The 22,171-nt window shown below is 43.3% G+C and overlaps 1 protein-coding gene across 5 annotated transcripts in view; it reads right to left on the bottom strand.

The window, feature by feature from the left end:
* Window positions 1-22,171, bottom strand: part of GALNT13 (polypeptide N-acetylgalactosaminyltransferase 13) — a 116,579-nt gene that overhangs the window by 71,343 nt on the left and 23,065 nt on the right. For all 5 annotated transcript variants that reach the window (XM_086615433.1, XM_086615435.1, XM_086615431.1 and 2 more), the window contains exon 2: window positions 1,757-1,925. In XM_086615433.1, the coding sequence (XP_086471559.1) occupies window positions 1,757-1,925 (169 nt within the window). The remainder of the gene's footprint in view (window positions 1-1,756; window positions 1,926-22,171) is intronic.

Raw genomic sequence — 22,171 nt, 5'->3', positions numbered from 1 at the left:
CAAGAGAGGAGCCCATAACACCAGTGACCATCACCTGGGCAGCTCAACGCAAGCTGGGCCACCTGCCAAGAGCGTCCCGGTACCAGAAAACAACGAGGTAGTGACAAGGGAAAAACCAGCCCAGCCAGGCATCGCACCCTCCTCGCTTCCCAGAGGTCTGCAAGATGCAGAAGAACCTCATGAAGTTCAACAAGGCCAAGTGCAAGGTCCTGCACATAGGTCAGGACAACCCCAAGCACAAGTACAGGCTGAGTGGAGAATGGATTGAGAGCAGCCCTGAGGAGAAGGACTTGGAGGTGCTGGTTGATGAGAAGCTCACCTTGAGCCGACACCATGCGCTGGCAGCCCAGAAAGCCAACCATGTCCTGGGCTGCATCCAGAGCAGCGTGGGCAGCAGGTCGAGGGAGGGGATTCTGCCCCTCTGCTCTGCTCTCCTGAGACCCCCCTGCAGTGCTGCCTTCAGCTCTGGGGTCCCCAACACAAGAAGGACATGGAGCTGCTGGAGCGGGTCCAGAGGAGGCCACGAAGACGATCCGAGGGCTGGAGCACCTCTGCTATGGAGACAGGCTGAGAGAGTTGGGGCTGTTCAGCCTGGAGAAGAGAAGGCTCCGGGGAGACCTTCCAGTACCTAAAGGGGCTACAGGAAAGCTGGAGAGGGGCTTTGGACAAGGGTGTGCAGTGACAGGACATGGGGCAATGGCTTTGAACTGAAAGAGGGGAGATTTAGATGAGATCTAAGGAAGAAATTCTTCCCTCTGAGGGTGGTGAGGCACTGGAACAGGTTGCCCAGAGAAGCTGTGGCTGCCCATCCCTGGAAGTGTTCAAGGCCAGGTTGGATGGGGCTTTGAGCAACCTGGTGTAGTGGAGGGTGTCCCTGCCCATGGCAGGGGGCTTGGAACTGGATGGTCTTTGAGGTCCCTTCCAACCCAAACCATTCTGTGATTCTATGATTTGTACTTTCTTTTGTTTACTGGTTTTTGTTTTTACTTTTACTTTGTAAACACAAGCCCCCTGCTGTGACCAAAAAAAATTAATCCATAAATTCCATTAAAAATAATTCAATGAACTTGGTGAAACACTTCTCCAAGATATTCCACAGTCTCAAAGTCACTACACAGACTTCAGGCTTCACCCAAAAATCATAAGTTATTAGACTTACAAACAAAACAAAACCTCCAAGAAAACCCAACCACAAAAATCCCCTCAGTTTTGATATTCTTGCAAAACATTCTGAAAGATGTTCTATAAAATTCTGATTATTCCAGAAGTGTCCATAGATAAAACTAAAAAAAAAAACCCACAAAACCACATCCTGCAGGTAGTTTTTGGTATCAGTAGCGTCTTCTCTTTATTGGCATTAAAATGTATTTATGAAAGTTCATGAAGTTGACATTGATATTTTTATCACTTTAAAACCTTAACGTTTTCCCTGAAAAAAAAAAAATCACTAATTCTACCAGGTGAAATGATACTCCAGAGGGCGTTTTGTTACGTGCTGCAACGTGAACGGATTGCTGTAATGGCAAATTTTCAGCTGTTCACAAAATCAATGGCACAGGATAACAACGTCTGCGATGCAGGAACTCTTTTCCCAAGAAAGTTTGTGTTAGAAACCAAATCTAGAGCCAGTAATCCCTGGTGTCCTCCATCAGCTTCCTCGGGCACCCCTTGCTAACGACATCCACTAATTAGCCCTGGGACCCCTGGGCAGGGCACAGCCCACACCATGGCTGCACAGGTGGCACTGGGGACTCACCCGTCCAACCTCACATCGGGCAAACTTCGGTTCAGGGCAATCAAGTCACTGGCCATGAGGTTGAACTGGTTGATTTTGAAGAGCTCCTTCATCTTCTCCTGGTCATCCTTCGGAATGAGCACAGCCTTTCCCATCTCTCCAGGTCCTTCCTGGTTTCGAGAAATAACAGCTGGAACACAAGAGAGCAAAAGGCCAACTTTTAGTACGTGGGCAGCAGTTTTGTTCCTCACCAACGGGGTTCCACAATTTTTGGCGTTCAACAAGGAATGTCAGAAAAAAAAACCACAACAACCCAACACACCACATTTTTCTCTATGCTCCACCATGAGGTTTTATCTCTATCTGGATCTGAATTTGTATCTAGTTTCATACTAAGATTATTAAAAAAAACCCCACATTTGGTCACTTGCAGCTTTTGTTTCTAACCACAATGACAGTAAACGACTGTTCTCAAGAGATTCACACCAGGATTACAGAGCACAGCACCAGCTTCTTCGTGAGATTCTGCAGACTGAAAAGGTTTGGAGAACGCTTTTAGATCTAGTGAGAATATTTGAAGAAAAATGTATATTAAGCTAATTATAGCTAATTTCTTTTGGGTTTATGTAGTTTTAATTACCAGGCATGTGACTGCATAATCCCATCCCTGTAAGTAAATAAATCAGTCTTCAGTGACAAAAAAACTCAAATCCATACGGAAAAACACAGCATCCCAACCAATTATTTACAATTATAAATAATTATATATTATTAGAGAGTAGTTTTGAGAAATATTTGTACAGTCAATTTCAAATTTTCAGGAAAACCAATACAAGCACACAAAAATAAACAAGATACAGACTGTCATTTTAGGAAACAGCGTATGAAAGGAAACGAAACATCCCATGTATATAAATAATTACAATCATCATTCTAAAGCAAAAGTACACCAAAACCCAAGAGAATCATCATCCGTTTCCTTCTCCAACCTCAGGGTGCAGCTGAGCACCAGAGGCCCATCTCCCTCCCAACTACTTCTCTCTGAGACGCTGTACCAACCAACAGAACCAGAAACACCTGAATTTTCAACTCATTTTACAGTCACACTTTAAATCAGCCTCTTGACTGAGGCCGATTAATTAATATCGAGCAATTTGTCTGTAGCAATAACTGTTACTTGCTCCTCTCAGGAATAAGCAGAACTCAACCATCCCTTCCATGTCTCCAGTGCTGCAGAAGAAGGCTCACAGACACACACGGGGTCCTGCTGGGACCACCCAGACTGTTCTGGGCAGGAACTGGTGCTCAGGGTGACCTTCAAGCCATGTTTTTCTGTGCCATACCCCAAAATTACCATTTTATCTCAACAAAGGGACCTAGCAGTCTTGGTGGTGTTTTTCTGCCATCACATTCATTTTTCAACTCCAGTATGAAAATCACTTTGAAACAATTGACACACAATATCTGGGAAGACTGTCACTTACGAAGGCTCCTCTACTAGCTCAAGAGTAATTAAACCTTTTATTTTTGCAACCAAAAAAATATAATGCTAGGAGAACAAACCCCTTCCTACAAAACGCACAGGAAGTAGAGTGAAGTGACTTTTTAAGGAAAAAAACTACAATTTTTCCAAGCAAATCAGACATCAGGGCTTGCTAGAACAACCTAGCAGAAATTTACATAAAAGTCTTTTAAAAACTAAATATTACAGGCTCTGGGCACAGAAATTTTGTTTCTGCGGGGAAAGGAATTAATGACTACGCTGCTATAGATGCTCCTAATAGGCAGAATTTTATCTTTAGAAATACCACCAATAAAATTGAGAATTTTATTTAGAAATACCACCAGAAGGAAATCAAAATAAGAGGAGCACATGGCCATGCTGTGCTTCCAGCTGCCTCCTACTGCAACGCTGCACCTCTCCGCAGCTACGCTTCGCCCCCAGAACCGCCTGGAAACCTGCACTGCCCACGTATGCACCCCACTATACATTACATATGCCACTAAATTCCTCTCGGGATGTTCCATAAGGTATATTTACATAACACGTAAGAGGAACGTAAAATATCTGAAATTAAGGGCTGGTAATAGAACTCTGCTGTATCATCGCCTGCTGGAGGAGCGATGGGACTCCTCGGAGGCTCCAATGGGAAGAACTGGTCCCTCAAGCTGCAACTGCTCTTTATGGAAATTAATTCTGCCTCCTTTTTGCTGGAAGAGGAGTTTATCTCAGTAACAGTAGGGAGCAGGCACAAAAAGCCAGCCAGACTGCTGAAACCATGGAGAAACAGGTAAGGAGTACCGAAGGGAGCTGGGCCAAAGTCCTTCTGCCCGAGAAACACAACAGAAATGGAACAGAAGGAATTCCTCAAAAAAGGGATGAGCGTCTCTGAGGAGTGATGAGAAGGTGAAGGAAGTTTGTCCTTGTGGCATCCTTCAGTCAGATAATCTTTTGGAAGAGGAATTCCTTGGTTTTCTGCCTGCAAAGCTGTATTTAAGGGTCTGTACTTGCTCCAAGGACTTTACAAACCCTATTCCAGAAGATCAGGACAATCTCTCCATGATACAGCATCAGCACATACATCATCTCCCTGCCTGGGCAAGGGGCCATGGGTTCTGATGGACCCACCTCAGCCCCAGCACGGGCAGGGAGAGGGGAATACTGGGAGAGGGGGACGATGGGCATCTCGTACCAGAACCTGCCACGTGGCACGCAAATGGGAAGGGCACCAAGAGCACAATGAGGCACCCAAACTAAACACCTCTGAAGCAGTAAAGCAACACAGCAAAATGGTTCTGTTGGGATTGGCTAAGAACATCTTAGTGACAATTTTCTCCTGTGGAAATCACAAACTTTTCATTAAAACAAATGGTTTAGGGGGAAAAAAAACGAAAATAATTTAGCAACCCATTATTAGCACAGTCATTAGTCATTATTAGACAGTAAATTTGCTTCCTCTCCTTGTAATAAGCCAACTATCCCAACTGTGTCTCCCTAAAAAGTGTGGAATAGCATCAGCGAAGGGTTTCACACTCCAAGCCCAACTCACACCAAGGCAGCTGTAGTGGATGTTACACCCCAGTATAAACACACCGTAAGTACATTAGAAATCCCAGTTTGTTTGCGGTGTACCATCACTGGGACTCGGATTAAACTGCGCCTGAAAACTTGTTTATTCTGCTTGAAAGCATGAGATACACATTCCTTCATCTGCAAAACTAATTTTCATTACAAGATCCTGTGTTCTTCTATTGTTTGCTAAGGTCCATCAAGATGGAACTTCAAAGAGATTTTCCTGCCCTGAAGTTTATTATAAAACTAATCAGAAATTTCCCAGACAGCCTTTCTACTGGCACGGTTTTATTCAAAGCAAAGTATTATCAGATTACATTTCAATCACGGCTTACCCATATCTGTGATGGAAAAACAAATTTCATTCTGCTGTGGTTAAAAAGCAGCAACCTCAACTTATTAAAATCTTCAGAGAAGATGCACGACCACACATACATTTTCAGAGGAGTAACCTGAATCCATATCCAGGACCATCAATATTGCATTTTCTCCCTCGCATTTGAATAAACAATTTTGAGCCCAGGAACTCTGTAGGAAACAAGTCCTCAACCGACTCCAACCCCGCAGATGCAAAGCACGCAACACTCCAACCACGTTCAAGTTTGGAAAAATAACCGTTTCCATTTTCCAGACAACACGTAAAATACTAAGAACCAAGTAAACATCACAACAGCAGGGATGGCAGGAATATTTAGCAAATTAAGATATTTTTCAACTACTCACTTTGACCAACTTTTTCACAGAAAATTCAACGCTTGCTAGCGCTGAATAGTTTTGAGAATCTAAAGGTGGCGTCAAAAGTTCTCTAACAGCAGGTATGTCGTCAAAGTTGGCTTTTCTAAATGCGCAAAACCACCATAAATATTTCTCCTGAACAACTTGTTATTTACCCAAAGCTAACAAAACCATTTTACCACTTCTCCAAATATTGATATTGTCATTTCACCACACTTTCGCCCTTTCCCCAGGAAGCACAGCATCCCTCCTTCGTACAGGAAACCTCACATCAAACTGGGCAGAATATTGTATGAAATGCCAAATTTGTAGTCAAAGTATCCCTACCAAAATCTTTACGTAAAACATACACACACACACACTCTTCAATCAGAGAACATAAACATAACACAGGATCCCTTCAGCTAGAGGATAAAATAAATTTTAAAAAAACAAACATAAATAATATAAATAAATAAAATAAATAAAATAAAAAAATATATAAAATAAATAAAATAAATAAATACAAAAAATAAAAAAAATAAATAAATAGAAAAAAAAAATAAAATAAATAAATAGATAAAATAAATAAAATAAATAAATAGATAAAATAAATATAAATAGATAAAATAAATATAAATAAATAAAATAAATATAAATAAATAATATAATAAAAAATAAATTAAAAAGGTATTCAGGAGGTATGAATGGTAAGAGAGGCAACAAACAGTGACTGCACGCTGCTGATCACGAATTACTCCACCTGTACTGGTGTTCATGAGCTGAAACGAGCACAGCAAGCAATTTCTCCACAGAAAAAACATCCCTTAGAATTTCCCGTCCAAAACACCATTTCCACAAAGCTTTTATACTTCTTCTCGACAGCGTTGTGAAGATCATCAACTTCAAATGACTCCGCAGTGAACAGTAACTCCATCCCTCTGCAGCGGGAATGGAAAGACGGGCGTTCACAAGCTGACGCTACCCAAAGGTAGCAAAAATGACTCAAATCTTCCAACTAGGAGAGGTCTAAGATTTTCCAGTCCCTGTTGCCTCCAGGTTTTTCTTCCCCAGATGGAAAGAGCTGATTCACTCCCAGGCTCGTATTCTAAACAACCCATAATTGTAACGGGGACCCGAGGGGCAACTCGGGGACAGCCGCCATCCTCGAAGCCAGTGTGGAAGAATCACAGAATCCCAGAATGTCAGGGATTGGAAGAGACCTCAAAGGATCATCTAGTCCAATCCCCCTGCCGGAGCAGGACCACCTAGATCTGATCACACAAGAACACATCCAGGTGGGTTTTGAACATCTCCAGAGAAGGAGACGCCACAACCTCTCTGGGCAGCCTGTCTCAGTGTTCTGGTACCCTTACTGGGAAGAAGTTCTTCCTCATGTTTAAGCAGAACCTCCTATGTTCCAGCTTATATCCATTTCCCCTTGTCCTACCACTGGATGTCAGTGAGAAGATCCTGGCTCCATCCTCATGACAGTCACCCTTTACATATTTATAAACATTAATGAGGTCCCCCCTCAGTCTCCTCTTCTCCAAGCTAGAGAGACCCAGCTCCCTCAGCCTTTCCTCAGAAGGGAGATGCGCCACTCCCTTCATCATCTTTGTGGCCCTGCACTGGACTCTCTCAAGAAGCTGAGAGACACATCTAATTCTCCCTCAATAAACATTGCTGGGCTGTCTCTTGATAAGCTTATTGGCATGTCTCATCCATGAACCTTTCATGAGTGCTTCTGCTGCTGAAGCACTTTGGACTTAAGTCCAAAGTTTTAGAGAATACTAAAAACAAATGGGAAACAAAACACTTTGACTCATCTGTTATTTGCTTTTCCTTTCTGTTGAAAAACCCACTTCCCTCCTTCCCAGGCTTTCCTCTTCCTGGTCAACTGGTGCAACACCTCACCGTCACGCTGCGCTGCCCTTCGCCACTCCTGCCTCGTTCGGTGACCTGCCCTTGCTGATGGTCTCCACGGGCTCGCGTTGGTCTTTCACACCACTCCCCGGCAATTTATCGAGTTTTTATTTACTGTACACCACCTTCCTGAGCTGCAGGGACACAGGTTCTGCAAATTTTGTCTCATGCTGTGCTTCACATTGTTTCTAAGCACTGGGACAAGCTGTGGTTTTGACCATACATACAGCAAAAAAAAAACCCAACCCAAACTCATTGGCGTTTGACTTGCTTTGCATGAGCTCTCACCCCAGAAGTGCTACTCAAGGATTTCATCTGCCAGCATGTCTCAGTTGAGGAGCGATCCCTCTGGCAGCAGGGGAGGACCTGCAGACTGAATGCCCAGTTATCCTGCAGGCAAAGGGCATCAGGGCATCAGTTTGGTTTGCTGATGTACTTTGGCACTAACACTATATATAACTAAGATTCAGTCAAGTTTAGAGATGTTGAAATCAGGAAATCTGCCCCTCTCTGTGTCCGTGATGGGGGATGACACAGAGAAGGGTGGGCACCAGGATTGCAGCATGGATGGCACGAGGATTCAGGAGCTGGAAAGCATCCCTACCTGCAGCACGGGCACCTGGAAACACACGCCCGACACAAGGTTCACAACTAGAGCCCAGTGAGAGAGAGAAGATGTACGAAAAACCAGTGAGAGTTTGTATGCCAAAGTTAACTGGGAAAATGATTTTTGTATACCAGATTAATTCATTTTAGGAGAAGTTAATTAGAATACCATATTTTGATTAATTCTCAAGATTTCTAACGTTCCTTGACCAAATCGCCCTTCAGAGAGTCTCAGTCCATCATTAACGGGTTTTTGCCAGCTCCATAAACATGAATGTTTCATAAGGTGTCTCTGACACAGCCCTAAACACATTTTAGTGAGTTTACAGATAACGTCTCAATCCTCAGCAACCATCAAAGCTCATTAAGTACCTTCCCTGTACACTAGTTATGTGAGATGATGCTCAGTCAAAACAATTATTTTTTAGATATCTGAAATACTTAAGGGAATACTCCACTACCAGGGAAAGCTGAAGAAACAGAAATATTTCAAAACTGCAAAGGTTATGTCTTCCACAGCTCTGTCCTTACCCAGAGATACCTCCGCTGAGGAGGAACGAGCAGAACCAATATCTGGAGGAGCTACTGAGATTTGATGCTATCTACACGACCTTTCCTTGGTGTATCCTTGAAAATATACGAGCTGGCTTGTGCTTTAGTAACCAGAGTTCCCCTGTGCCTTGAAGGCAGAAACTATTTCAGTAATTTTCTGATCCTTCTCTAATCAGCTCCTTATACCCATAGCTCAAATAATTAGGGTACAAGCATCAGAAAGCCTTTCTGCTTTCAGTACGGATGAGTTTTGGGCAACACGTGGTGCAGATCATAGAATGGTTTGGGTTGGAAGAAACTTTCAAGATCATCTAGTTCCAACCCCCTGCCATGGGCAGGGACACCCTCCACCAGGTTGCCCAAAGCCTCATCCAACCTGTCCTTAAACACTGCCAGGGATGGGGCAGCCACAGCTTCTCTGGGCAACCTGTGCCAGTGCCTCACCACCCTCAGAGTGAAAAGTCCATCCTGACACTCAAGGACGAGCTGGAGATGCACATGATGGTCCAGCAAGAAGGCAGGAGAAAACTAGTTTCACCCTCGTATGTAAATACATACATAAACATACATATGTTTCTACACATATATAGACATAGACATCTTAAATAGTAGGCAGAATAAAGAGAAGGATGGCTGCATGCAGCTGCCATCATACTAATCCCACCACTGCTGCCAGGTGGATATGACAACCACACACCTCCTTTCTTTCCACAAAGAGTACATTAGCTCAATCTTCTCATATTAAGAATTCACACTGTGAAAAAGCTTAACAAAACAGAAACCTGGCTTATTCTTCTCCTCTGTAAATCACGCTGATTAATGAACTTGAAATTGCAGTGCTACTCGTCACTGTTTAAACGTTAAGATGAAAAAAAGAAAGTGAGAGAAGAACAGGGACAGAAGAGGATCTCAGAAGGTCACTTAAGCTTTCCCCACACCACAGGACACAACTAACTGGACTTAAAACATCCATATCATACGTGAGTTGTTGATTTTTGGTTTGTTTGGTTGGGGGTTTTTTAAATATTTGCTTTGAAATATCTGAAGATAGTGTTTTTACAGCCTTTCAAGAAAACCTAGATGAAAACCAAGCAACAAAGTAAGTTAGTGAATTGTACCTTGATGCACCTGAGGAAAGAGATATTTTCATGAGCTAAACACATAAAAATTGGAGAACTGATGCTCTTTAAGAATATTTAAAGGGTCGAGCGCAGGTGGACAAAGTCAGCAGTGTCTGTGGGGAACTGAGCAAAGAGAAATCTCAGCTAAAGCCAGAGGGCAGACGAGTCAGAGGAGGTCAGGCTTCTGCTGACCAACAGCAAAGTCTGCACCAACGATTCAGCACGCAAATTCAGAAAAACTTGTTTGTTGTAATTTACAACAGAACTACAAAAAACGCAGGAATCAACAGTATCCACCGCAGAACTGATTAGATGGAGCGTCTTCAGACCTCTTCCAGTTTTCAAGGTTAGCATTCAGTCCACCAAAACCAACAACCTTCCTTTGGTTTGTGCCCATCTGGGAAAGGCTTCCAGTCCATCACGAGCTGAGAAAACCTCTCCCAGATGAGGACAAAGGTCTGTCCGGCTTAGTGCGCTGTCTCGGAGCGACCGACGGATCGTGGGAGAAAACACACAGGTTTAAAAACAATTCTTCCTGAGGTTTCCCTTTGCTCAGGAGTGGGCTGAGTCCAGCAGATCACCATCAGCTTGCGTGCTCTCTTTTTAAATCTATTTATCTTTTTTGACAACAAACTGCATGGCTTAACTGAGCACTGTTGGCCAAAAAAAAGTGTCCCTTTTTATTTGCTAGCTCACATTTTCATTGGTTTTCCTCTTGGGAGACACAGTGAATCCCTAAACAACCTTCTCTGCCTATTTATGCCTTTTCAAATCCACCCTTTATCCTTCTTTGTGGGAAATTCTACTGTAATTAAGTGGTAGAATTATTTAATTTAGCCTTTCCCCACAGAGGCTAAACAGCACCTGCAGTCACCCTGGCCTGCCTTTTCCGAGTCGCTGGCTTCACTCCATGCAACTGAGCTTGGTTTGAATCAAACACACACACAAAAAAAAAAACCACAAACAAAAAAATAAATAAAAAACCCAACACATTTTTGTCCTTCAAGGGCATAAATTCATACGCTTCTAGCAAAGTGAACGAGGCCCGCTTTACCTTGCAGCAGAACTCTTCTGTGATTATCTTGCAAGATCTTGAAACCAAAGCAACCTCCAGTTCTCCGCAGGCTTCTCCGCCTTGTCGCACTCGTGCCAGTGCAGCGGGAGCCGTATACTCCAACACTTCTCGGAGGCATCTGTATGTGCCTCACGGTGCTCCAGTTAACTCTATTTAATAGTTGCAACTAAGAAGGAGCAGTGATTCAGCAGTTTTGCTTGTTAACTTGCTGAAATGGATTTCAAATAGTTTTTGAAGTATGGTGGTTTTTTATAAAAAGTACATCTATCAAAAAATAGCTTTACCTCCAAGCACAAGAATTAACAGCTCATCTCTTCAATGACCATCTTGGTGCACGCGGGGATAATGGAACTGACACGAAGCATGCCCACAAAGAATAAAAATGCTATTTTTCCAGCATTCTGCCTGCAGACATTTTTCAGCATCTGTCAGCGGAGATAGGCCTCCTTTGGAAATGAAAACAACCCCCTCACAAGGGCTTATTAGAAGTGCTGAGGTCTTTGGTGGAGTGGAGAATAGAAAGCACAAAATTCAAGATAAAGAAAAGGGGGAAAAAAAATAGCAAAGCTCAATAGATTTCAAAGCATTCAATTTCTTTAACGATTCAGCAGAGGCACTGCACAGGGACCGTTGCACAAATAAGCACGGCATCACTCAGAAGATGTAAGGGCTCCTCATCCACACTTCTTTGTGGGTGTTTTTTTCAGCCCAAATGTTCATCTTCCTTGTACTTTGATTCCAACACCTGCACTTCGGTTTTGAGTAACAAGGGCATGTAGTGATAGGACAAGGGGAAACGGCTTTAAACTGAAAGAGGGGAGATTTAGATTAGAGAGAAGGAAGAAATTTTTCACTCTGAGGCTGGTGAGGCACTGGAACAGGTTGCCCAGAGAAGTTGTAGATGCCCCATCCTTCGAAGTGTTCAAGGCCAGGCTGGATGAGGCTTTGGGCAACGTGGTGTAGTGGAGGGTGTCCCTGTCCATGGCAGTGGGAGTGGAACTGGATGATCTTTGAGGTCCCTTCCAACCCAAACCATTCTGTGATTCTATGAAATATCACTGGAACCACACCGATGCTGTTTTGCAGACAGAGGCACGGAAAGTAGGGCCATAGGGACCAGTGGGCTCCATGTCCCCCAGAGCTAGGTAACCCCCTGGCACACCTATCTGCATCTATCACAGGAACACCCCAAAAACCTCTTGGTCTCTCTGGTGTCCCCAGGCACGGGGCACAGCCCAGGCATCTCCTCATCCCACCCAGACATGGCAAGGAGGCACTGTCCCCACCATCCCTGCACCCCCTCAGTGACACACGAGCCGCTGCGATGCCGATGGGCAGAAACCATGGCTTTATGGTGATGCCACCAAGCACGCTGCCAACGCCTCCAAAGGTGAGGGCGTTGGGTGGGCACCACATACAAACACCATCAATAGGCACTGCAAAAAGTGAAAAACGCCCAGGACATCAAAAAGCATTTTCCTGTTTCAGAAAGTGTCTAGTCACCAAGTTACTCCAACCTTATTCAGATATTACTAAGACGTTGAAATTTCTAAGAGAAGAAGTTGGAAATACTGCTTTGCACTTTTCCACTACAGACAAAAACCTGGGTTTTCCCCCAACAGCAATGATCAGACTGGAGAGCTTCAAAACTACCAGTTTGCCGCACAAGCTGTGATCTGTCCTCTGAAATCTTCCTCCATAGGGATGTCAGACTCCCGATCCCCGTGTTACGTACCACCTCTGCAGGAAGGAACCACCCAAGAGAGCTGGGTGTCCGCTGTGGGCACCTTCTCCAACAACGAAGCAGAAAACTACTTTTTTACGAGTCTGACTTCAGCCCAATATCTCACACGTTCTGCCAGGATCAGTAAGCAAATTGAAAGGAAAAATTCCCAACTTTGTCAGAAACTGAGGAAATAACCACGTTATTGCTGTTTGGAAAGATAAAAACAACTCGATGAGGAGGACGGGTTCAAGGCCAGGTTGGATGGGGCTTTGAGCAACCTGGTGTAGTGGAGGGTGGCCCTGCCCATGGCAGGGGGGTTGGAACTGGATGGTCTTGAAGGTCCCTTCTGACCCAAAACATTTGATGATTCTGTGATGAGGATAAAATTGATCTTAGTATAGAGACAGGGAACATTGCTTAAGGGGTGTGATCACCATCTCCCCAATATGCAAAGTCTTCTCAGACATCCCCATACACAGAATATGTAGAAGATGACATATGGATAGCTTATTGGTAAATACATCTCAGAAAATGATAATTTGTCTCTACTCATGATGAGACATTTGAAAAATGAATTTCACAAATGCACTTTTGATTGAAACAGGAATATATAAATTGTTGGACTGTAGCTGGCTCTGCCTTTCCACCTGCCCAGCCTTCGCCTCCGTCAGCACAGGCACCTGGTCCTTCCAGACACGGCTTATGCATTATGCAGTTCCTGATTATCACTGATTTATATTTTACTACAATACTAATAAGAGGCATAAAATCAATCATTCTTGTCTCATTCTCAGAGGAACCATATAAAAACCTGTGGCCGGGCCCCTCTGATGCCACACGCTGCCTGTAGCCAAGCACGCGGCCGAGCACAGAGCCACGCAGCCAGGAGAAGGCTGGTACCCCCTTGTTTGAAGTAAAAAACCAACTCAGAGGTTTGGACCTCCCTATCAAATTAATCCATATAAAATAAGTGTATGTGTACAAAATAAGTACACAACCTTATTTTCTAAACAACAATTGATATGGTATTAGTAAAAATGCTCTCGGTACAGTTTCACGCAGAACTCCGCCAGGGCATTAGTTTTTGGGGGTTTTGTTTGCTTGGTTGGTTTTTTTATACAAAAAGTTGTCATATAGTATTGAACAACTTCCACGTTTTTTTTTTTTTCCTACTGCTAAACAATATTCAGGGGAAAAAAGATCACATAAGCATTTGTTCTAAGCCACATAATGTTGCTCTTTGGCTACACAGCAGAGCACAGTGAATCCTCACTGGAGACGGTCCATGGGGCAGCTGTTTCACAGGAGAAACCTCCAGTCTCCTGTATGAAACTCAGTTCTGGGATTGCATCCTAGTTTGTCATTAAATTACTTGCACAACATTTCAATCCCATTCTAGTTTGCCATTAAATTACTTGTATAAAGCATTATTTTTATTGCTTATTTTATCTCATTTCTTTTTTCCTTTAAATAAGGCAGCTGAAGGCACTAACTCTACCTTTTCCAATGGCTTTCCTTGAGCAACCAGTCAATCCGTGGCCTGACCCACCCAGCCCTGCCTCCTGCTGCCACCAGCAACATGCAGCAGCATTTATTCAAAACTCAGGAAAAGCCAGCGCAGCCTTCGCTCTGGCTTCAGAAAGCCAAGCATGTCGAAGCTCAGGAACATCCCTGCTCCCGTCACCCAACACACACGTCCAGTCCCACAGTCCCCAGGAACGGTCCTGAGCTGCTGCGATACGCCGTAACCTCCATCGCTGCTATCTCATGTTCCTGCCTGCATCACTACCCGACTCACAGTGACCTTGTGGGGTTTGTTTTTTTTTAAACCTAAATCCTCATAAATAATTCTCTTTCAGTTGCATCTCCATAGTGGATATAAGAATCTCAATATAAAATCCTGGTATTTCATCACGAATAGTTTGTTGCCATAAACTCCATACAGAATCCAATAAACTAAAGGATCAATTCATGGGGTTTTGCTATTCATGTGATGTATCTCTGCTGCTCAGAATCATGCACAGACTTATCTTAATCTGGAACATAAAGAATTCTAGTTTTAATTACATGGTAGCAATAAATCCTGTAAAGCTGTCGTAAACATCATTAAATAGATCATTTATTTTACAATATTTCTCACCATAAGAGTTCCATGATTCTGAAAAAAAATGAATGTTGCTTTCCACTACTAAAAGCACTGGAACTCATTGAACTTCTGTCATAAATACACTTTTTTTAGCATTTCTGCTACACGTCTGCTAGAGACATCCCAGCCTACACTGACTCTGCTACCTGATGGCCTCAAGGCAGAAAGCCTGGAGAGGGACAAGGAGGTGAGAAAATAAAGTCAACATCAGATTTAGTTCAAAAAAGAAAAAGAAATTTAAAAAGAAAATCATGTAGATGGATGTGAAGTCTACTTACAGACACCGGCTGCCATTTCTAAAAGAGAAGATCTGAAAGGAGGCATCTTCTCAAAAAATACATCAACTCTCAGGAACATTCTTCATAAGTTCACCAGAAACCTACGCACAGCTGAACGACCACATGATGCAATCTTCTGAAGTTCAAAGGTCTCCAGAGTTATCAAGCCTTGTTTTACTGAAGTCATAGCTATTACTAGACTTTGATTAAAAATTCCAAGTCTAGTTAAGTAGTCATACTATCACAACCATAACTGGCTCTTTTTTAGCAAATCAGCTATAAGAGAAACCAGAGATACTGGGCTGAACAGTCAAACTGTTTTCAGGAGGATAAAAACAATTATCCATTCCAGTCCATCCTCTTCCAAATATCTAATCAGTTAATAATATCCTTATGAATGTGACAACGAAAGGCTTGTATCTCTTTCAAAAAATACAGCATCTCCAGACATGGCTTGCTTTAATCTTCCACTATAATGGACTTGAAGACAAACTGGAGAATGAATCATGAGAAAGCCCTGATATCAGGTAATCACTGAATCTCTGAAAAGTCTTTCAGTAGGCCGAGGGAAGGCGTGGTGAAGCCTCAGCCCCTGTAAAATCTCAACAGTTATTTTGTCAGCCCTGAAAGAAGAAACTGTAAATATATTCCTCCCAAGTACGTTGTCAAATGGTTTCGTTGTAATTCTGTTCCGTCAGCAATCACCCTTTTCTCCTCCGCACGGGCCATCCGAAGGCCAGCGGTTACTGGTTACTAATCCATTACATTTAAGTTAATATTGATGTAAGTATCTAACAGATGCTACGCAAGCAAAAGCTGACGGAGAGTTGACAGACCGAGGGTTTTGTGCCACGTTTCAGAAGCTGCAGCCGATCAGCAATACAATCCCATGTTTGGGGGGTCCTGCGTGCACCCCCCCTGCCCACCACGGGCACCACACAACGGCTGCCCTTCATGAAAACATCTCATGCTGCCCCGATGGCACTACCCTACGCAACATCTAATGACCGCCTGCAGCTCCACCAGCCACTACAGACCTTGGTCAAACCAGTTTGTCTAAGTGAGTTTGTGCCGTTTTTTTCCTACGGCAGCAGTTCTTCAATTGGAAAAATTCACCGTTACAAAGTCAAAAATACTGATGGAAAGGTAGAGAACCAACTGGAAGATTAACAGTGACAGTCAAACCGTCTTCCACAGAACCAAATTAAGCAGACAGTAATTGCAGGGAGTGAAGGTAAGGAGTATTTCATTTATTTCTATTTTGTAAACCTTCCCTGAGCTGCTTCGCTGTCATTCTGGTATTCCAGAGGGCCTTATGAAGTCAAACCACTACTGACATCTACTTTTTCCTATCTCAACATTTTATCTGCTTTCATTAACAGGTTTGCTTTTTCCACATTTATGAAAAAAAAGCGATGTTTAAGAGCTGCCTCAATGTATTTATATACATCTTCAGTAAATCTTTAGTAAAAGATTCTTCTTTGTTGTTGCTCCGTGTTTTTTCCTGCAGGGCTGGACAGTTCAGTGCTTTTTGTCGACCATCTGTCCTTTAAACAAGGCAGAAGGCTGGAGAGAAAAAAAACTTCCTTCTGCAGAGAAGTTGTTTGTGAACAAACCTGAAGCTACTTCAGTAATCTCCTTTCTCCTCCTCGTCCCTGCAGGATGTGCAACCTGCCATGCCAGAGGCAGGTCAGGATGGGTGAATCCTACCTTGGCAACGAGATCCGAAACCGAACAACGGGCAGCTTGTGAAGTTCCCACGTCAAGCCACCGCCGCGCAGCCAGGTCCCTGGGACTAAGAGCAGCAGCCCGGCAGCGAAGCCGGGAGATCTCCATCTCCTGCAACCACGCAACATCTTGAAAACGTCTCATTTTCACATTATTACTGCTATGTTCCACTTACGGAACGGTTTTCTACAGGAAAAGCAGTTCTAATGAAACGTTTCATTATTGCAAAGAGGTCAGCTAAATTTGACGTGATTATAAAAACCGATATGCTTTTTGAAGCAATATTGTGCTTTATTCAATGTAACGAAAATTAAATGTAAAAAGGGTATTTTTCTTCACGCAGAAGAATCATAGTTCAGCCTCCCTTAGAAGAAAAGCTACTGAAAGTAGCTTTTACGTTATCAAGAAAAAAACTTCCCTGTCCAGACCTGCTGACCTAAATCATGATGTCTGCTTGGCAATAAATCTTCTTTTTACGATTAGTTTAAACTTACTAACTTGTGGAGGCTGGAGTAAGTCCTGTGCTACATGTCACAAATCACTGCAACTCACAATTTACGTACAAGAAGCAGGGAAGATTGCCAGTGCCCACAGAGAGTAAATCACACTGGGCTAGCAAGTGGTACCTTTTGAATTGTAGACTTAAGTTGGTCATTTAGCCGATTGAACATGAGCCAGCAGTGTGCCCAAGCAGCCAAGAAAGCCAACAGAATCCTGGCATGGATCAGAAACAGTGTGGCCAGCGGGAGCAGGGAAGTGATTGTCCCCCAGTGCTCAGCACTGGTGAGGCCACACCGGGAGTACTGTGTCCAGTTTTGGGCCCCTCACTTCAAGAAGGACATTGAGGTGCTGGAGCAGGTTCAGAGAAGAGCAACGAAACTAGTGAAGGGTTTGGAGAACTTGTCCTGTGAGGAGGGGCTGAGGGAGCTGGGACTGTTTAGTCTGGAGAAAAGGAGGTTCAAGGGAGACCTTTTCACTCTCTACAGTTACCTGAGAGGAAGTTGTAGGCAGATGGGGGTCGGTCTCTTCTCCCACATTAGGAATGACAGGACGAGAGGGAATGGCCTCAAGTTACACCAGGGAAAATTTAGGTTAGATATCAGGAAAAATTTCTTTCTAGAGCGGGTTGTGAAGTATTAGAACAGGCTGCCCAGGGAGGTGGTGAAGTCCCCATCCCTTGGAGGTGTTTAAAAACCATGTGGATTTGGTGCTGAGCAACATGGTTTAGGAACCTTGACAGTGCAGGGTGAACGGTTGGACTCTATCTTGAAGGTCTCTTCAACCACATGATTTTATGATTCTATGATCCTGAGCATGCAGAGACATCATCCTGGTTTCACCTGGGACAGAGTTGCTTTTTTCTTTTCAGCAGCTAGAATAGCGCTGTGTTTCAGGTTTAGTCTGGGATTCGTTAGAAGAAGAATGTTGATAGCGCACTGATGTTGACAGCTGGTGCTGAGACATCAAGGACCCTTCAGATTCCCATGTTTTGTCAGCTTGTAGGAGCACAACAGGCTCGGGGAGCATGGCTGGGACAAAGGGCCCACTACTCTTCTTATGGTTTGAACTTAGATTTAGGATTGAGGGTCAAATTGGCCAATGAAGTATTCCATATCACACATCATGCCCAGTATATAGATGAGGGTTGACCAGAAAGAAGCTCTCTTGCTCTTCCAGGGGCTCGCTCTTTTGGAGCTCTCGGAGTTCTCCCTCTCTCTCGCTCGTCTGGGATTGTCGTGTTGGGACTTATCTGTTTCAGGATTGTTTGCCAGAACAGGATGAGTGTTGGTCACTGAGTAGTGAGCAAACATACTGTGCATCACTTGTTCATATATATATTTTTTATATATATTCATATAATATCATTCTATCATTAGTACTTTTAAATTATCATTATTATCATAATTAATATTATTAAATAGTTCCTTTTTCAACCCACAAGTCTCCTTCCCTTTTCCCCTTTATTTCTCTCCTCCATTCCCCAGTGCAGGGGAAGGATGAGCGACCAGTTGCCTGACACTTAGTTGCCAGCTGGGCTAAACCACAATAGGCATCTTCCTTGCAAAGATCATTTTTTAGCCCCTAAAATGAAGCGAATTCTTCAAAGCCTCCAAAGGACAAAAATCTCACTTTTTTTTAAGACTCCAGCCTTGCTGCTTAAAGCCCAGCCTTGCACATCATCCCAGCCTGATGGCCTGGAGCTGGCTGCCTTTCTCCTGGTCGGAGGAGCGCAGCCATGGGCACCCATGGCACCGGAGCTGCCGGCCAGTAGCTCTGCATGGGGTTGTCCTTCATGGAGAAACACTGCTCCATCAGCTAGGATCCACCCCTTCCACCTGTTGCTTTTCCCTATGGAAGTGAAGGCTCAACTCCAACAGAGGAGGCTGAGAGTTGCCACAGGGTCTACAGCCTCGAAGGACACCCTGTTTTTTTTAACCCCCATCCAGGTTATGCTCTGTGCAAAATTAGATATTCCTCTAATTAGTCACTTCCTAGTAAGAGGTAAGGTGATGGTGCACCAGGATTTGGTAAGTAGCAAGTAAAATACAAAAGAGCTGGATACTGAGAACAACCTTGAAACAAATTATCTCATTTCTAATTAAAGCCAAGGAGAAATGAAAATAAGATTCATAGCCATGCGTTACAATTTTAGCACAGCTTATTATTCAGAAATACAGAAAAAAAACCTTAAAGACTGTAACATAAACAGCTAGAGAATCTCTAATTGTCTCCAGAAACGGCGCAGGTGATGCCAGACCCACAGGGAGGAGCACACAGGGGGAGCAGAGCCCCAAGCCCCTGCACCGCAGCCCGGGGTGCTCTGCAGACCCCCATCATAAGAAGGACATGGACCAGTTGGAGAGGGTCCAGAGGAGGGCCACGAAGATGGTAAGAGGGCTGGAGCACCTTTCCTATGAGGACAGGCTGAAAGAGTTGGGGCTGTTCAGCCTGGAGAAGAGGAGGCTCTGGGGTGACCTTATAGCGGTCTTCCAGTACCTCAAGGGGGCCTACAGGAAAGATGGGGAGAGGCTGTTCAGGAGGGCCAGTTGTGATAGGACAAGGGGTAATGGTTTTAAAATAGAGGGAGGTAGATTCAGATTGGATATCAGGAAAAAATTTTTTACCATGAGAGTTGTATAACACTGGAACAGGTTGCCCAGAGAGGTGGTGGATGCTCCATCCCTGGAGACGTTCAAGGCCAGGTTGGACGAGGCCCTGAGCAACCTGATCTAGTTGGAGATATCCCTGTTCCTTGCAGGGGGGTTGGACTAGATGACCTTTGAAGGTCCCTTCCAGCCCTAACCATTCTATGATTCTATGATCCCACACTCCGAAGGGGTCCTGAGCAGAACAAGAGGACAAAATGCCTCATTTGCTGCATCACCAGAATCTCCATACTCAGAAAAATATCACCATCAACTCGCACTCTTGAATTACTAATGAGGTTAAGCACCAAACTGGTCATTTAAGACCAAATCAGACAACAGGATGACTTGTAGTGTAACAGGTGCCTTTTCAACTTGCAAGCATTAAATGTTGCAGGTTTTCTTACTGGCATCAAATTTTAAACATCAGCTGTCAGGCCACACATGTTCATTTTAATCCCATTGGAAAAAGCTGTCTAAGGATGAAGAAAGGACCAGATTATCCTTTCCAGAACAGAAACACATCCCATCATTGACTGACTTAATCTGTAATTTCCCATCTACAGGCACTTGCCAAGTGACCAGTCTCTACAGAAAGTGCCAAGTAAAGTTCAGCCAATACAGATTTACATCCTGAAGATGCACGGGGAGAAGGGAGAAAAAATAATAGAAATAAATGTAACTGGAAAAAAGTAGCCATCTGAGCTTTAACTGGAAAGTCTCCTAACAGCAAAATAACTGGAAAATTCAAACTTGTACCTGAACACCATTACGAGTTGGCTTTCCAAACCCAAAGCAACCTACACTTAGAAGGGAAGCACACACGTAACGCCTGCGATAAAGAAAGTTTTAATTTCTAGACAGGAAAGGAATCAGATTTAAAACAAAAGTCGTCTCTCAATCTCTCCATCAGTCCAACGTACTGCCTGTACATCACAGTGCCCATACAGACCTCACTCAGCAGAAAATCTCTGAGTTGCATCAAGTCAATGAACTACAATACGCTGTTTACATGACTCCCACTTAGCCTGAAATTCCCTAAAACAAGAATTTCACATATTTACATGAGTGCTGCCTGGAATGAATTAGCCGGACCAAGCGATGAAAAAAACAGGCAAGTGCCATCCAACCACCGTGCCGATCAGCAGTGGCAGAAGCAGATTTTCCCTCAATTCTCCACTGGGAACGATCCCTGAGCAACACCCAGTCCCAGGAACAAAAGGAAGGAGCGTACCTGACTGTCAGGCTGCAGCAAGTAGGACTGGGTGCCAGGAAGGGACCCTGAAGCATCGCTTTAACCAGTTCTCAATCACCCATGCAAAAGATGCTAACCGCAAAATTAAGAGAAAAAGGAGGTACTGAAGGGCCATGTTAAAAATGTCCGAATAAACTGCAAGTTCATGGTAAGACATGTGTACACACACACACTATATACAATACACCTGGACATGTATAAAGTGTAGAAAGAGAAAGTTAAAACATGTAAAACCACATTTAAGGGACAGGAACACTGAGAACAAGTCACATCGTCATCGCGATTTAGGAAAAAATCACTGCCAGAGGTTTTCGGAGGGGATGGAATCGCCTCTTGTAAAGCAAACAGTATTCCCTTTAAAGTCACTAAAAGACCAGCTAATTCCAGGAATAATTCTTTTCCTATTTCAGGAGAGCACACACACACTGCTTTTATCAGTTTAAGCTGTAAGATAACAAAAGGCATCTTAAATACATGAATGTGTAACTAAGCTTTTATAAAATATATTTAGATTATCACCAAATTATTTTTCTCATTTATTATTTTTTCAAGATGACATTCCCTTTAGAATTTAAACCAGAATTTTTTTTGCTCTTCCAGTTAACGAGCAAACACCCTGGCTGTAGGGTACCTTCTGCCCTGACAACAACCAGCCAGATGCACCAACTGCTGATCACCAGGACAGCACCAGTTTGGGGACAGAGCTGGTAACCCTTTCCTACACAAAATCAGTCATTCTGCCAAGAAAATGCATCCTACATGCAAACACCAGATGGTTTAATTAAAGCTCTTCATGCATTTTTAATTGCTGAAATAGATTAAGGGGGTGAAAAAAAAAAGACTGTTTATAGAAGACAAATTGGGAACCAGGGATGATCAATACAGCACTGCATTTTCAAGAAGAGCTCACTACACAATAAACTGGAATTTATGGGCACATTCTTTCTATTTAAATAGAGAGCTGTTAAAAGAAAAAAATTCCAGAAAACCATTTAAAAAAAATGTGTCATTAACAACATACTTCTAATACAGATATATATATATTCAATTTTTCTATGGTTTATATCAAAAGCTCAGTTTTCTATGGAAT

This window comes from Tauraco erythrolophus, chromosome 8 (genome assembly GCF_009769465.1).
Source record: "Tauraco erythrolophus isolate bTauEry1 chromosome 8, bTauEry1.pri, whole genome shotgun sequence".
Classification (NCBI taxonomy): domain Eukaryota; kingdom Metazoa; phylum Chordata; class Aves; order Musophagiformes; family Musophagidae; genus Tauraco; species Tauraco erythrolophus.
Note: the sequence above shows the minus strand (reverse complement) of the source record. Positions and strands in the feature narration are given on the sequence as shown.